This window comes from Mastomys coucha, unplaced genomic scaffold (genome assembly GCF_008632895.1).
Source record: "Mastomys coucha isolate ucsf_1 unplaced genomic scaffold, UCSF_Mcou_1 pScaffold21, whole genome shotgun sequence".
Classification (NCBI taxonomy): domain Eukaryota; kingdom Metazoa; phylum Chordata; class Mammalia; order Rodentia; family Muridae; genus Mastomys; species Mastomys coucha.
Window position 1 is genome coordinate 98288900 of NW_022196904.1, and position 15908 is coordinate 98304807.

Sequence of the window (15908 nt, forward strand, 5' to 3'; positions counted from 1 at the left end):
CATACTTGGCAGAGACTTTTGCACAGTGACATGGGAGTGTGAAAGGCTTGGAAGGAGTCCAGGCCAAAAGAAAGGAGGAGAGTCCTTGCATCTCAGGACCAGTTTCTAAAACCTCTGGCAGTATGCTTTATATTGACACTACCAGAAAATCTTAGGAAAGCCCCAAACATAGTCCCTGCCCAAGTCTATAAGATTTTTGAGATTCATCCTTTCCTAACTTACACCTTCCTGCACCATCCCTTCTCCCATATATAATGAGGCCGGCTTCCTTCTTTCTTTCCTTCTTTCCTTCCTTCCTTCCTTCTGTTCTTGTATGTGAGTACACTGTTGCTCTCTTCAGACACACCAGAAGAGGGCATCAGATCCCATTACAGATGGTTGTGAGCCACCACCATGTGTTTGCTGGGATTGAACTCAGGACCTCTGAAAGAGCAGTCAGTGTTCTTAACCTCTGAGCCATCTCGCCAGCCCTAATGAAGTTTTTCTAATACACAGTAAAACCAAGGAGTCACGTTGCTTCATCAGTCTAAGCTTAATCCCAGCAGTGAAATCAGAGTGGTAACAAGATCCAGAGACTCCTTACCAATACAACCCTCTGTTCCCCTCCGTTGTCTTTCGGTTTTCTTGCCCTAGACTCAATGCTACTGCTTGGGACCTCTGTGGCAGATAACATGCCCAGGGTAGGATTTGCTCCTACAACATGAACAGGACTGAATTTGGGCAAATCCTGAGCCCCATGCCTACCCTGCAGATGCCTGCATGTACCTCCACTCCTATCAGATTGGAAAAAGAGGCTGTTAGGATTGCAACTCACTTAAACAGGGTACAGAAGAAAACACAACCCCAGCATGCTTAGCTATTCCTCAAGAAGCCGAGGTTCTCCTAAACTGTAGCATCTATTTATTAAATAAGAAACCACAATGACTTTAGGAAATGCCTTTGTGGAGGTAGGGGAGTGAGGATACAGACTGCAGCAGTAGCAATCCAAATCTCTGTAAACTTATGAGTCAAGGATGAGTCAAGAAAAGAGCTGGGGTTGGATTAAGTGATTCTCAACACAACATGCTCCCCAGCAATGGAGCACGGCTTTTCCTATAACTGCCATGCCATTAAAATGACTCTTCTCCATTCCAGGGCCCTGACTAAGTAAAGTTGGCTCAGCAGCTCTGTCTGGAGAAGCAAAGTCTCAAACCCAGCATCCCCTGCACATTTTTCCAGCCCACTTCACGTGAGGTATATTTCTGGAGGGAGCAGGGTGGATTTCTACTTCTTAGTCCCTGAGAAATATCTTACAAGGTTGAGAGATGAAGGGGGATATAGAATAGAAGAATGCTAAGACATAATTATTCTTCTGATCTGTAAAACAGGACTTGAATATTGCTTTCTATACTGGGGCTGGAGAAGTATTTGTTTCTATTTACTTCACACTCATTCAGATTGTTTTGGACTAAGTGACTGGCCAGAATCCTCATGATCTCCAATCTGTAAGATCCACCTCAATCTCTTTCCATCAGAGGTTCTCAGAGAGGTCGACATTTTGAGTTGATTACTGCAATTCTGGCCTTTCAATACTAGCCTGACATTACTCTCCCTTGGTTACAACCAAAAAATGCTTATACATTATCAAATGCCCCCTCAGGCGGGGAGGAAAGAGGAAAGAAAAGAGGAAGGGAAGGAGGACGCAAGGAAGATGGGCACAGCAAAGAGATGACTGCAACTGCCCCCTGACACCTATAGCTGATGCTTCCTAACTTCCTAATAGTGTCCGAGGACCATGCTGTGAGTCCTAAATCTAATTCTTTTTTTCCTTCATCCTCTTCTCTTCTTCTTTCCTTCTTTCCTCAGAATCAGAGCTTTGACAATTGATACAGGTCTAAAGCTCCAAGAAAACCATGTAAGATGAATTCCAGAGAAGCAGCAGAAGCAAAGCATGGCTGCGTGCTGATGACAGCCTTGGGAAGGATAGCTGGAAGGTACCAACTTGTGTAAGCTGGGACTGCTCTGGGGGAAGGCCTCGAGGACCCACTCTTCCTGCCAGCTTCTTTCTTCTCTAATCTAAGGAACCCACTAATCACCATGCTCTGCACTAATGCCATGCTCTGCACTAATGCCATGCTCTGCACTAATCACCATGATCTGCACTAATCACCACGCTCTGCACTAATCACCATGCTCTGCACTAATGCCATGCTCTGCACTAATCACCATGCTCTGCACTAATCACCACGCTCTGCACTAATCACCATGTTCTGCACTAATCACCACGCTCTGCACTAATCACCATGCTCTGCACTAATCACCATGCTCTGCACTAATCACCACGCTCTGCACTAATGCCATGCTCTGCACTAATCACCATGCTCTGCACTAATCACCATGCTCTGCACTCATCACCATGCTCTGCACTAATGCCATGCTCTGCACTAATCACCATGCTCTGCACTAATCACCATGCTCTGCACTAATCACCATGCTCTGCACTAATCACCATGCTCTGCACTAATGCCATGCTCTGCACTCATCACCACACTCTGCACTAATCACCATGATCTGCACTAATCACCACGCTCTGCACTAATCACCACGCTCTGCACTAATGCCATGCTCTGCACTAATCACCATGATCTGCACTCATCACCATGCTCTGCACTAATCACCACACTCTGCACTAATGCCATGCTCTGCACTAATCACCATGCTCTGCACTAATCACCACGCTCTGCACTAATCACCATGCTCTGCACTAATGCCATGCTCTGCACTAATCCCATGCTCTGCACTAATGCCATGCTCTGCACTAATGCCATGCTCTGCACTAATCCCATGCTCTGCACTAATCACCACGCTCTGCACTAATCACCATGCTCTGCACTAATCACCATGCTCTGCACTAATCACCATACTCTGCACTAATCACCATGCTCTGCACTAATGCCATGCTCTGCTTCCCAGCCTTAGTTGATCTCTGATCAGTGCAAGTCCACTATCATCTGTTCCTGGGGAATCCAAATCATCTCTGCAGATAGGAAAGATGTCTAGAAGTATGGACGGGCAAAGAGCAAAAAGATGGTGAGTTCTAGAGCCAATAAACTGAATTTGCCAAGAAAAAGAAGCGGTGAGTGGGCCACAGTGCTCAGAGCACCACACAGTGAAAGCTAGGGAAGCCAGAGCTGAATGGAGAAATCAGGTGACAACTTGCCAGGATAGAGTGGCAAGCCAAGGCTGTCTCTGTAGCCTCATCTTATCAAGCTTGGCTTGGGAAACCAGAGGTCTCAACCTTTCCTAGCTTTGCTGACAAGATAAGGGCCAATTAGTTCTGCTTTGTACTCTTCTGAAGAGGCTTTCCAGAGCCCAGTCCCAGCATACTGATCCTTCTACAAGATTCCTGGTCCATAGGTCCTAGGCCCCACATGGGAAAACTGCCTTCTTTATTCCCCACTCATTCATAATCTAGAATAATCGTTTAGAAAGGAGTGCATCTATCCAAAGTACCCACAGCTCTCCAAAGGTTCCCAGGCTGCACAGATAGCTAACGCCTTAGGTCTCTAGCTTCACTTCCTAGCAATCCTCTGGCTCCAATTCTCCTGGCTCTCCGCCTTTCTCACTTCCTTATACAGGAGGGAAAAGGGCCAGACTGGGGGCCACTTCCCTTGGGAACTGCTGTTACCCTTATTTCCAACAGCCCTGGGCACCTGTCCCTAGGTCACAGCTCTTGGCTGCTTTGCTTCCTACTGTACCATCCATGCTTGTAGGTTCCCTCTGTTCCTGGCTGTTGCCCAGCCTGCGGGTGAATAAGAAGCATGAAATAGCAACAGAAAAGGCTTTTCTGGCAAGACCTGTTCTGACTTGTTCCCACTGGCATTCCTATATCCAGAAAGCTATCACTGGGCCTCAGCTAACTGATAGGAGTGGGAATCACAGCAGGAATGTAGCCCAGGCTCCTTGGTCAGGCAGATGCCACTCTACAGAATTCCTTAGCACACTGTTTCCTAAGGTGCATTTTCATTGTCAGGCTCAATTCAGCTGCCTCCATAGAACAGCGGCATCTTCTAAGTCAGAGAGATAAAAATTAACAGCTTTAGAAAGCAGCAAGGCAACAACTTTCTTTTTGAACCTAACTATTGCAAATTAGCAGGCTTTGAAATCTCAGCCTTTCTGGAGTATCCACCCTGTACCCTTCAGGCTGCATGCCTGATATGGGCCAGAGGCCAGGAAATTCTCCAAAGTGCCTTGTTCGGGTTTGCTTCTAACAGAGATGACCTATTAGCCTCTGGGGCAATGGGCTACGCAATCTCTAACAGTCCAGGAACACCAGTCCAAAGGAACGCACCCAAGATGGAGATTTAGCATCGGTATTCTCTGCTTCCCTTATAAGATCCATCATCATAGACCTAGAACACAGCTTATTTTATCCCAGTTGACCTGAAGTACCACAAAGCTGGATAATCCAGTTGGAACCAGAAACAGTCTTAATCCCACAAGACAGAGGCTGGGTAAGGCCTAGAAGTCAGAGCTACTGATCAATCCTAGGCAAGAAAATGAAAATGACCTTCAAAGTAGAACAAGAAGAGAGCTCTGGAAGTCTTTAAGAGTTTACATTCTTGAATCTCTTTGAAGAAAATAGAGGGAAAACCAACCAGAATCTAACAGAACTATCCTGCCTTGTATTTTTTCTTCTAGCCTCTGTGGTTAGGTCATGAGATTCAGACTGAGCTTCTGTGGAAGATACAAAGCAAAAGATACACCTGAGGCATTGTCCTAACAGACTCCCAAAGCTACCTCCACCCCAGCTTGTACACCCCAAGCCACAAGCACCCAAGGCAGGGCCTGGTCACTGTCTGACCCTCTTGCTTATACCCTCCCCCTTTCTTCTTCCCAAGGACCCAAGAATCCAAACATGAGGTGAGTGATTAGGAAGATGTCTAACCCCAACTTTACCCTTCCCCCTAGTTTCCCCCTAGTTTCACCTCATCCATCCAAGAAGCAGCCAAGTTGCTCTCATATTTCTTGTCTCTTCATATACTATCCCAAAGTAAAAAGGACTCTCCTTAACACATGAGAGCTATCTTAGGTAAGAAGGCCCAGGAAATAGCTCTGTGCCCAGGATAGTACCTCTAAAAAATTCCTCTCCAAACAGGGTACTGAATCATGAACTGGGGTGTGCGAGTGTGTGTGTGTGCATGTGTATGTGTGTGCGCACGCGTGCGTGTATACGTGTGTATGTGTATGTATGGCAGGGGGCTCTTGTCTCCTGATAGTTCAGTTGTATAAAAATTTATCTACCTCTGGAATCCTTGGGCAGCACAGAATGGTCTCCTAAGCCTAGTAAGGAAACAGTAATGATTACAATTCTTCCTACCAGTTGTGTTACAGGATAATAGAAAAGCTACAACTTTCTGCCATCATATAGCAGTCCTAGTGGACAGTCCCCAGAGCCCCGAGCAGTAATGATAACATTACAATTTCTGCCAACTGGAAAAGACCCTGTAATAATAAGGCTGGAGAGATGAAGCAACAGAGATGTCGTCTTACTCAGTAGAAAACTTCCACTCTGGGATACTGTATCTATGTGAGAAGGTAAGAAAACACAGAGCAGGCTGGATGCATCTCTGGTAGATTCGCTCAAGATGAAAGATGTACAATACAGAGTGTACACTGAAGCACCTTTCCTAACTGCTCACCTTGATTCTGGATCTTTGGCTCTGATCCCCACAGCAACATGTCAGCTCTGAATACAGAGATGTCATTTCATAAGCAGTTAGAGAAAGGCTTCTCTCCTGTTGTCAGAGGCCTGTGTTCCTGCAGTCTCACTACGGCAGTGCACTTTTCCACGGGCACATGCTATATGCCCCATACCTAGGAGAGCAGCATGTCTGTGGGTCTGCATGTGGCTACCACATATCAAAAAGAGCTAGCCTAGTAACTGGGAAAGAAAACTACACAGTTAGTGAAATAGCTCGGCGGATAAGAGCTTTTGCTGCTTTTGCAGAAAACAAGAGTTCAGTTCTCAGCAGGTAATCTGATGCCCTCTTCAGACTTCCGCAAGCACCAGGCACGCACATGGTGTGTAAAGGCAGAATACTCAGACACATAAAATAAATAGGTAAAGCTAAAAAATTAAGGAGGAAAAAAATTAAGGAGGAAACTATGAAGAGATGGGACAGATCAAATGGGGAAGCAGATGACCCCTGCTTCATAAGATTCTCTTAGCCTAACAATCTGAAAGGTTCTCTCTATCGTGGCCACTACTCTCTCTTATGTTGCGACCATGTTCTCCTAATTCAAGACTGGAGACAGAACAAGATGACATGATAATGAGGACAGTACAATGCATCTCCCTGCTTTGCTGATCTATTCAGAGACACATTTTGTACAGAATCAGAGGCCCATGAAGAAGACAAGGATAAAATTAAAATGAGTTATCAAAAATAGCCAGATAGTAGCACATATCTATAATCCTGGTACTTAAAAGGCTAAGGCAGAAGAATTTGGAGTTCTAGGCTAACCTGAGCTGCATACCAAAAGACTTGTCTCAAAAATAGACCAAAATACCCAAAATAAACCAAACACAGGATTGTGTACTCTATTCCTTTGTTGAGCCTTGAAATCAAGCCTGCTAACACTGTGCTTACTCCCTTGCTAGACACCAATGGGAACAGTACTGCTCTTCTTCAGGGTAGGAGGAATGAATGCTGCCAAACTATATTCTTGAGGTGTTTATATAGAATACAGCCCTGGGAGGTAGAGGCAGCATCTGTGGTCCACCCAGTTCTGTTTTCTGACCAGAAACTGTTTTTGTAAAACTGAGCAGATTTACTAGAAGTCCTTGAAGAACTCCAGGATCTCCTAAACGTGAGGACACAGACTCAGTGTCTGAAGCCTCCACCAAGGCCTTCTTCACAAAACCTCATCTTTTTCTAGAATCTAGGAAACTAGGCTATACATCTGAGTATCTGTATCTCCTCAAAATTAATATCAGAAAGTCTTGTGATTGGGTCTTTGGGGGGAATTTGGTCAAGAAGGCAGAGTTCTCATAAAGAATTAGTGACCTCATAAATGGAATGCCCTTGAATTCCCTCATCTTTTCAGCCATGTGAGGACACTGGGAAATTACAGATATCTTTGAACCAGGAAGCAGGTTTGTATTACATACCAAATCTGCCAGTGTCATATCTTTAGCTCACTTAATCCTAACAATTTTTCTGAGATTTTATTGATTTGTATTTTATGTGTTTAAGTGTTTGTCTGAATGCATATCTGTACACCATATGTGTACAGTGTTCCTGGAGGTCAGAAGAAAGCATAAGATCCCCTGGAACTGAAGATATAGACTGCAATATGGTTGCTGGAAATTGAACTTGAGTCCTCTGAAAGTATGTCCAGTGTTCTTAACCATCGAGCCATCAACATCAGTCCATCGAGCCATCAGTCCCCCAACAACAATCTTAAGTAATATTACTATTAGTGTTATGTTCATATTCTCACATTGCTATGGTTTTACAGAAAAACAGAACCCTGCAACAGTTAAGTGACTTGCCTAATGGTGCATAGCTAAGGAAGAGTATTTGTTAGGCTCTCAAGTCTTCCAAAAACACAAGAAAGGAATGGTGTCATTCGTCCCTTCCCATGGTCCCATAGGCCCTCTGGATTTCAGCTCACTCAGGAATTACCTAAGGTGGAACCATGGTGTTCCACATGAGGTAAACCTATGAACATCTCTTATAGTAACTGTTCTATATCCCCCAGGGAAGGCCTGCCACACCACTTTCACCATTGCTTACCCACAATATCTTCATATGCATTCTCTTCTAAAGTGCTTTTGGATCCAAACTTGGGTTGACTCTCAGTACCATTCTCAGTAGGAGAAGAGGGATACAGGGATTGGAGACTGGATGCATCCTCAAACTCAAAGGATTTTCTGTGGACAAGAAGAGCAAGAGTCATATGGCAGGACCAGATCCCTCTGTGTTGCTGGGAGTGGCCATGGGAAACAGCAAAGACCAGAGGCCCTGCTCCTTAAACCTGTTACTGTAACCCTGAGTAAGAAGACAGACAGTTTGAGTGACTGTAATGTGCTTGTCCTTTATAATACTAGTAAAAGATAATAACGTCCACAATTCAAAAACATCTGTCTGGGCTAGTAAGATGATAACTTGGTAGGAAAAAGGCTCCAAGCCTAATGACCTGAGTTCAATCCTCAGGGCTCATGTGGTACAAAGAGAGCCAAATCTTTTCTTCTCCTTTCTTCTCTTCTCTCTTTATTTCCTTCCTTCCTTCTTCTCTTCCTTCCTTCTTTCTTTCCATCTCTCTCTTTTCTCCTTTCTTTTTTTATTGAGACAGGGTTTCTCTATGTAGTCCTGACTGTCCTGGAACTCTCTCTGAAGACCAGGTTGGCCTCAAACTTAGAGATCTGCTTGTTTCTGCCAGGTGTGTGTGCCATACCCAGCTGAAAACCAACTCTTAAAAGTTGTTCTCTGTCCTCCACATGCATGCCTAAAACAAAAATGTAATTAATTAAAAACAAAAACATGGTCAGGTGCCATGTCAATATACCTGTTCTTGTGTCTCTCATTGGCCTTCACAGTAGTGCTGGCAAGTTTTGTGCCATTTACAAAGAAGGAGATTGAAATGACAGAGGCAGGATTTTCCAAGACTCCTCTTTCAGAGTCTAAACTTCCAACCACAATTCTGGTCTCTCAGACCTAGAAAGCATCATTTCTTGAGAAGAGTCTACAAGCCCCAAAGGAATAGATTCAGTCTATGGCAAGGGCTCTGAGTAGGCCATAGGGCAGGGCTGTTAGAGGAAATGGTATGGGGTGGTTTGCTGACACAAGAAGGGCTAGACCCTCAAAAAAGGTCAGCCTCTTCTTCAGTAAAGTCAGTCCCGTTTCTCTCTATCCCCCAGAAAACCTGCACTGCAGAATTGCAACCATAGCTTCTTGGATCCTAAGATATCTTGAGGCCACAGCACTTCTTCCCCTCCCCTCATCTAAGCTGGGATACTAGCTAAAGCATCTCTCTCTAAGGCATGTCCCTCCCAATGAAAGCCAACTAGGTGAGCAGGTCAATCTGACATGGCATCTGACATGTTTTGTTTTTTATTATGTTTACTTATTTGAGGCATGCATGTGCAGGTCAGAGAAAAACTTGTTGGTTGTCTCTCTACCACATGGGTCCTCTGAATTTCCCTTTCATGTCCCTCGGGGAAAGAACATCATGACCGAGCCTTCTTATCCACTAGTGTCTCTATCTTCCACTGACATCTTTTCTTTCTTGTTTATTGAACACTTATTTTCAGAGCCCTGGGTTGCAAGTCAAGGACTGACTCCACCACTCTCTTCAGCTCAGCTGACCCCTCTGTAGCATTCAATGTTAACACAACACTTCTTATCCTGGCACTCTCTTGCACTACCAGGATAGATCAACATTAGTTTTCATACACCTCAGGTAATTGTTTATTACGCTCTAATGAAGGATTCTTTTTGAAAAGGCTGGTCTTATATTTATTATTTCCAGACAGGGTTTCTCTATATAGCCCAGCTGGCCTAAAACTCACTATACAGACCATGATGGCCTCAAACGCACAGAGACTGCCTGCCTACAGCTTGCTGAGTGCTAGGACTGAAGGTGTGAGCCACTGTGCCCAGCTCTAGCTGGCCTTTTACATGCCAGGGTTTCTTAGAATCCTGTCTTTAGATACCCCTTCCTGATATGTACAAATATCTATGGCCAAGTACTTTATTCCTGATGCCTCATGCTAAGATTTCCAACTAAACAGTCAAATACTATATAAACAAGATCAAGTCTTCATTGGGATAAGAGCAGATTTGACATCTTATGCAGGTACCATGATGAAGGCTAACATATTACCTATCATCAAGATAAATATTGTCTATTTCCAGGACATATGTGTGCATGTATGTACATGTTCATGTAGATGTGGAAGTCAGACATGGTTAACTTCCTTGATTATTTTCCACTTTGTTTTTTTGAGGATTATTTTCCTTTGTTTTGTTTTGTTTGTTTGAGACAAGGTTTCACTCTGTGTAGCTTGGTTGGCCTGAAATGAAACTCACTATGTAGATCAGGCTGGCCTCAAACTCATAGAGATCTGCCTGCCTTCCAAGTGATGGGATTAACTAAAGGTATGTGCCATTCTTGTGTGCCTTGTTTCTTTGAGAGACAGTCTCTGTAGCTCATCATCTCAGCTAGGCTGGCTAGCCAACAAGCTCCAGGGATCTGCCTATTTCAACTCCATCCCCAGGAGCTGGGGTTGCCACCCACCATGCCCAGTATTTACATGGGTGCTGGGGATATGAACTCCAGTCTTCGCCTCTATGTGGAAAGCATGTAACTGACTGAACCAGCTCCCTAGCCTCTCTTCCTCAGAAATTTTACCACCCTGCCTTGGTTGAGCACAATAAATATCTGGCTTTCATTTCTTTAAAATAAGTCTGTAAGAAGCCCACCTGACAAAACATAGATAAACTCACCATCATATACTCCTTCAGAGGAATATGATCCAGGTTCAGACAAGCAAGCACACCAGCTTACACTTTCTGAACTGTTCTTCTATTTTTTCCAAATGTACAGGCTGGTCTGCGAAAGTCTTGAAAAGACTCCACCACATAGTGTTTGTATGTATACATTACATGAAAAAGTGATGTGTAGGAATACCCGTAACACCTTCAAGTCAATTTCCCCTATTCCCTCTTGCTACCTAGCCAACCGCTCCTTGTTATTCTAAATAACTGCTCAATTATCACCTCCAGGAGTGGCCTCTCCTTACTTCTAAACCAAATTTAGATGCTTCTGCTCTGAGTCTCTAAAGAGAACTCTACACTGCCAGGGATTGTGGTACATATCATGGTATCTATGATTTATCTATGAATGAAGGAAGGCCCTGTCTTACTTGCCTCTGTGTCTCTTAGACCAGCACAAGGCTAGGCACACAGCAGGCTCTAGACAGATGTTAGCAGAAATGGATGAATATGGACAAAGCAAGCACAGCTGGCAGGCTGGTAAATAAATTAAGGAGCCAGTAAGCACTCCTCAGATAGGTCAGAACATACGCCTATACATAAATGTGAAGTGCTCTGGTTTGGGAGCCAGACTGAAAAATTATGAATCTCCCTTTACACATGGGAAAGCCTGTATCTGAGATGGGATATGCTGGGTGAAGTGTGAAGATGGTATCACACCAGAAAATTCCCAGAAGGGAAGCAAGCAGGATGCCCATCCAGTCTTGGGATATATAGGATAAAGGTAAGAATTCCAAAGAATACTTGCTTCCAGCCTGCCACAGAATCAGGCTAACAGGTATCTTTCAGCTGAACAGGAACCAACAGAAGCTCCCACAAAAGGTTGTTCTTGGATTTGGCCAAGAAACTGGTGAAATATTTTTCCATATGCCTATCTTTCAAGACCCAAGAACCAGCCCGTAAAACAGAACCAGGCCATCTGTATAGGCTGGAGGCCCTCAAGAGAAAGGAATCATTGTCAACACCCCTATATTAGTGATAAAGTACAATCTTCTGATAAAGTCTCACTTAAGGAATTAATTTTTAGTGCAGGCACTTCATGTGGTTTGAGGCTAATATCCTGTTAGTCCTTCAACAGACTGTTTTCTCTAGAAGACCTAAAATGAAAATAGTTTTGACCTTCCAGTGATGGACTGAGGAACTGTTAGCATAGCTGGCTCTACACTAACCAAGCTACCCAGCACTGGCAAGAGTGGCTTTCATCCTTTCTCCCATTCAAGAGCTGGAGGACAGGCCTGGTGGTGGTACACGACTTTAAACCCAGCACTGAGGCCAAAGCAAGAGTTCAAGGCCAGCCTGGTCTATAGCAGGTTCCGGGTCAGGTACAAAATGAAAGGAGGTATGTGTGTGGTGTGGGAGAGCAGGAGAACCATTTCTCTGCCAAAACTGCCAAATTAATAATTCATTATTCAGTGCTTCAGAGCTTGTAGCATACTCCTGTGACCCAAACACACTCTGCTCTTGCTTCTTCCATTTCAAAGAATGCCATTAGGTCCTACTTCTTGACACAGGCATGCCTTACCTGTTCTGTGACTTCCGGTGACCACGCATGTCCTTCTTTGGTCTCCGAGTGACTGGTGGGGCTGGGGTGGAAGGCAAGGGGGGTGGAGCAGCAGGTGTGGGTGAAGGAGGTAGACCATTGCTTGGCTTAGTCTTGGGATTCTTGTCAGCCTCGTACTCAAAGGTACGCTTGGGTTTGGGAACAGGGTTCACAGCGGGATCCGGGGAGCTCTTTGAAGGCAGCAGCTGGGGACTAGAGCTATTTCCAGGGGTCTCTGACTTCATGGAATCACTGCCTTCCCTGTGCAGGGGTGGGCCTGCCTCCCCGGCAACTCCGGCCAGTCCTCCTGCCCTGCTGCTGGGGCTTACACTTGCAGTTCCTGTTGGCTCCTCCAAGGTGCCCAAAGTTCCAGTCTTCCTCCTCCCATGGTCTACACTGTAGCAGCTGCTGGGGAGCTGGGGGAGACCACAGCCAGGCTGCTCCTTTAGGGCTTGTTCAATTTTCTGGATCCGGCTCAGCACTGCTGAGCTCTCTTTCCTGATGCCATGCCCCCTGAGCAAGGCACTGGGCTCAGTCCGGCCTGGACGCTTCTCCAACCGGTATAAAGAGTCCCGTACAGGAAGTGCCTCTGCCTCCTCCTCTGTCTCAGGGTAGGAACACTCAGAGAAGGTCCTGCTCATCCTCCGGAGGCCTTTGAAATCAAAGGTCTTTTCTGAGCTGCAGGGGGATGGCGCCACACTGGGGCAGCCCACACTGGGGCAGCCCTCACTGACTGACCACTCGCTCCCAGGGCCCTCCCGCTTCTCTCCACACAGACTCATCCTGGGTGAAGCCTCTCGGCGACCTTCCCATGCTGAAATCTTCTCTCGGATACCCAGGCTATGGGCTCGGGTACCACTGTAACTCAGCAACACACTCCGAGGCCCAGGCCCTAGGGATGGGGTGCTCTGGGCAAGGGGGAGGCAAGCAGCCACACCTTCTACATCCTGGACTGCACCCTGGACAGCCTCCTTCTGGTCCTCTCTTTTTCGTAATGAAGGGGTTCTGTCCAAATAGCTAAAGCTGGTAGCCTTGAGGGTACAGATGGGGGGTGAGGTCTCTGGGGAGGGATCTTGACCGAGGGGTGAAGGATTTCGAGAATGCCGGTCCTTGAGGAGCACCTGGGATTTAGAGTGGCTGGGGTACCTGCAGGCTGAGGTTTCACTATCACTGAGTGGGTAGATGGGACTTCTTGGTGGGTATAAAACTGGAGGTGGAGAGACTGACTGAGACCTAAGAGCAAAAAGGAGAAAAAAAAAAAAAAGGAAAATGGTGAGTGGTCTAAAAACCAGAGGGATTGTGTTTCATTCTGATGTTCTTCTGTTCCTGTAGAAGTCTCAAAAATACTCTAAGTGCCCCCTCCCATACCAATCCCATCACTTGAGAGATGGAGGCAGGAGGACTGTGAGTTCGAGGTCATTACTGGCTACACAGTGAGTCTGAGGCCAGCCAGGGTTTGTCCAAAACAAAGAAAAAATATTCTTCATGTAATATATATCTTTAAGGCTGTCCTCAAGTTAAGAATAGCTCTTTAGCCACAGCAGACCAGCCTCCATGAGCCTTTCTGTCCAGCTCATCCTCGGAGATCTGAGTAACGTACAGAGTAAAAGCCGATTCTTTAATAGACCAGAGAATTCCAAGAGTCTGCCTCTGTCAACTAGAGAACAGTAAGGACAGTAATACACCGCTACATGGCCAACTGGCTCTCTTAAAAGAAAGCAGACAGTGCTTTCTAGATCATAAATATCCCTGAACTATCAATATGATATCAGTGAATGTGCAGATGAGAAGAGATGCTAATGAGCAACTCTCATGAACTGCAGCAAAACAACACCAACACATTACTTTCTAAAGTATTCCCAAATATATATGCCCAAACTGTTTGGTCTTTAAACCCTTAGATGTCGCCCCTAAGACTATGTTACTGATACAAGATCCTACTATCTTAATCAGAATTCGGATCCCCAATGGATTTACAAAAGTTAGTCAGGCCCCCCAAGAAAGAGTTCTTTCTACTCTCTCATAAGGTTTTCATGTAGCTCTACCTATGAGAGTGGCTTCATATCCAACAAGCCAGCTTGACGTCCATACACAGATCTCAGCAAATGTTCCTAAGTACATGAACTCAATTTACCTTCATGAAAATTCTATTAGGTCATTATTAGACATTATTATTTTCATGATGGAAATAAAAAGATGAGAAGACTTAGAGAAATTACATATCTCACCTAAGGTCTCTTAGATGTTAAGTAGTGAAGCCACAATATGAATTTACACTATACCAAGTTTTTCTCTAAAGAGAAGACAGTACCAAAGGACTCTAAGTCCTAGCACAGAGATACTTGTACACCCATGCTTATTGCTGCATTGTTTATAATAACTAAAAAGTGGAAATAACCTAGATATCCATCAACAGATGAATAGTCTAAGCAATGTGACACATACACACAATGGAGTTTTACTCGGACACAAAGAAAAATGAAATCATGGTATATGCAGGAAAACAGACGGAATTAGAAATTTGCTGCTGCTGTTTTTGTTTTGCTTGTTTTTTGAGATGGGGTTTCTCTGTGTAACAGAGCCCTGGCTGTCCTGAAACTTACTCTATAGACCAGGATGGCCTCAAACTCACAAAGATCCACCTGCTTCTGCCTCCCAAGTGTTGGGATCAAAGGCATTGTGCCATCACATTTGGCTTAATATTTTGTTGTTTGAAATTTTTATATTTAACAAAGTGACCCAGATACAGGGCCATATGTTTTTTCTTCATATACAGATCTAAGATTACACATACATTCATACATAATACATGTACTATGGGGGTCATGAAACTAGAAAAGGAACTATGAAAGTAAAAAAAAAAACAAAACAAAAACAAAAAACAAAGAGGTTTAGGGTAGAAAGAAAGGGTAGTAGAAAACATGTATGTATTCAAATTCTATAATTGAATTATATGTTAATTTTAAAACTTTTTAATGGAGAAGAAATTAAAACAACAACAACAACAACCAGTAAACAGTAACCTCTTCTACCAAGCATAGCTCACCAGAGACCTCCAAGGCACTGGCGGCAGCCCAGTCTAGAAAACAACATTTGTAAGTCAGGGGACTTCTCTGCTAGAGATCTTGTCTAAGTCATGTGGTCTGTATCTATAAAGCCCTGTATGAACGTTGAACAAGAATGGGAGGAAAAGGTAAAGGTGAGTGAACTTAGTGAGGAGAGCTATGAACAACTGTCCTCTACTATGATAGTCACTGTCAACCCTAAGAATTCTTTTTAAACAATATCAGCTCAAAGGTGGCAGGAATTTGCTAACAAACAGTGAACCCTCAGAAGGTTTGACTGATCAAAAACTGGGCTGCCCAGCTTCACAGACTCCAAAGTGTCATGCCATCTCCAGGACAGCAGCCAGCTGCTCCTAAGCCAGTAGCTGTCACCCCTTGCTCACATACAAAACCAGAGCTCTGGTGAGTCAAGGATTGGCTGACAATTCCCTGTTGGGTCATAGCCTCTACTGAACTGATCAACAGGAAACACTGCATGCTTAGGTTGTTTTAAAAAGGGCAAATCAAACAAGAGCCACCATACATGTACCTAGGCATAGACGAGAGGACTGCGGTGCACAGCCAAGCTCATAACCAAAGAGCCACCTCAGTGAGCAAGTGGGAACAGAAACTTCAATTCTCTGTAGTAGGCACTAGCAGAGCAGTGAGTGTAAGGAGACCCCAGCCTATGCACAATGGTCAGGGGTCCCTAGTCTCTCTGGTTTTATAAAGGCACAGATTTTAAAAAGGGAATTAATCCAGACCCCTACAAAGAAGTCACTG

At 44.7% G+C, this 15908-nt stretch overlaps 1 protein-coding gene across 7 annotated transcripts in view; it reads right to left on the reverse strand.

The window, feature by feature from the left end:
* Dennd2b (DENN domain containing 2B) overlaps positions 1-15908 on the reverse strand; it is a 190282-nt gene that overhangs the window by 22524 nt on the left and 151850 nt on the right. For all 7 annotated transcript variants that reach the window (XM_031387813.1, XM_031387814.1, XM_031387816.1 and 4 more), the window contains 2 exons: positions 12064-13314; positions 7782-7918 (listed from right to left, as the gene is read on the reverse strand). In XM_031387813.1, the coding sequence (XP_031243673.1) occupies positions 7782-7918; positions 12064-13314 (1388 nt within the window). The remainder of the gene's footprint in view (positions 1-7781; positions 7919-12063; positions 13315-15908) is intronic.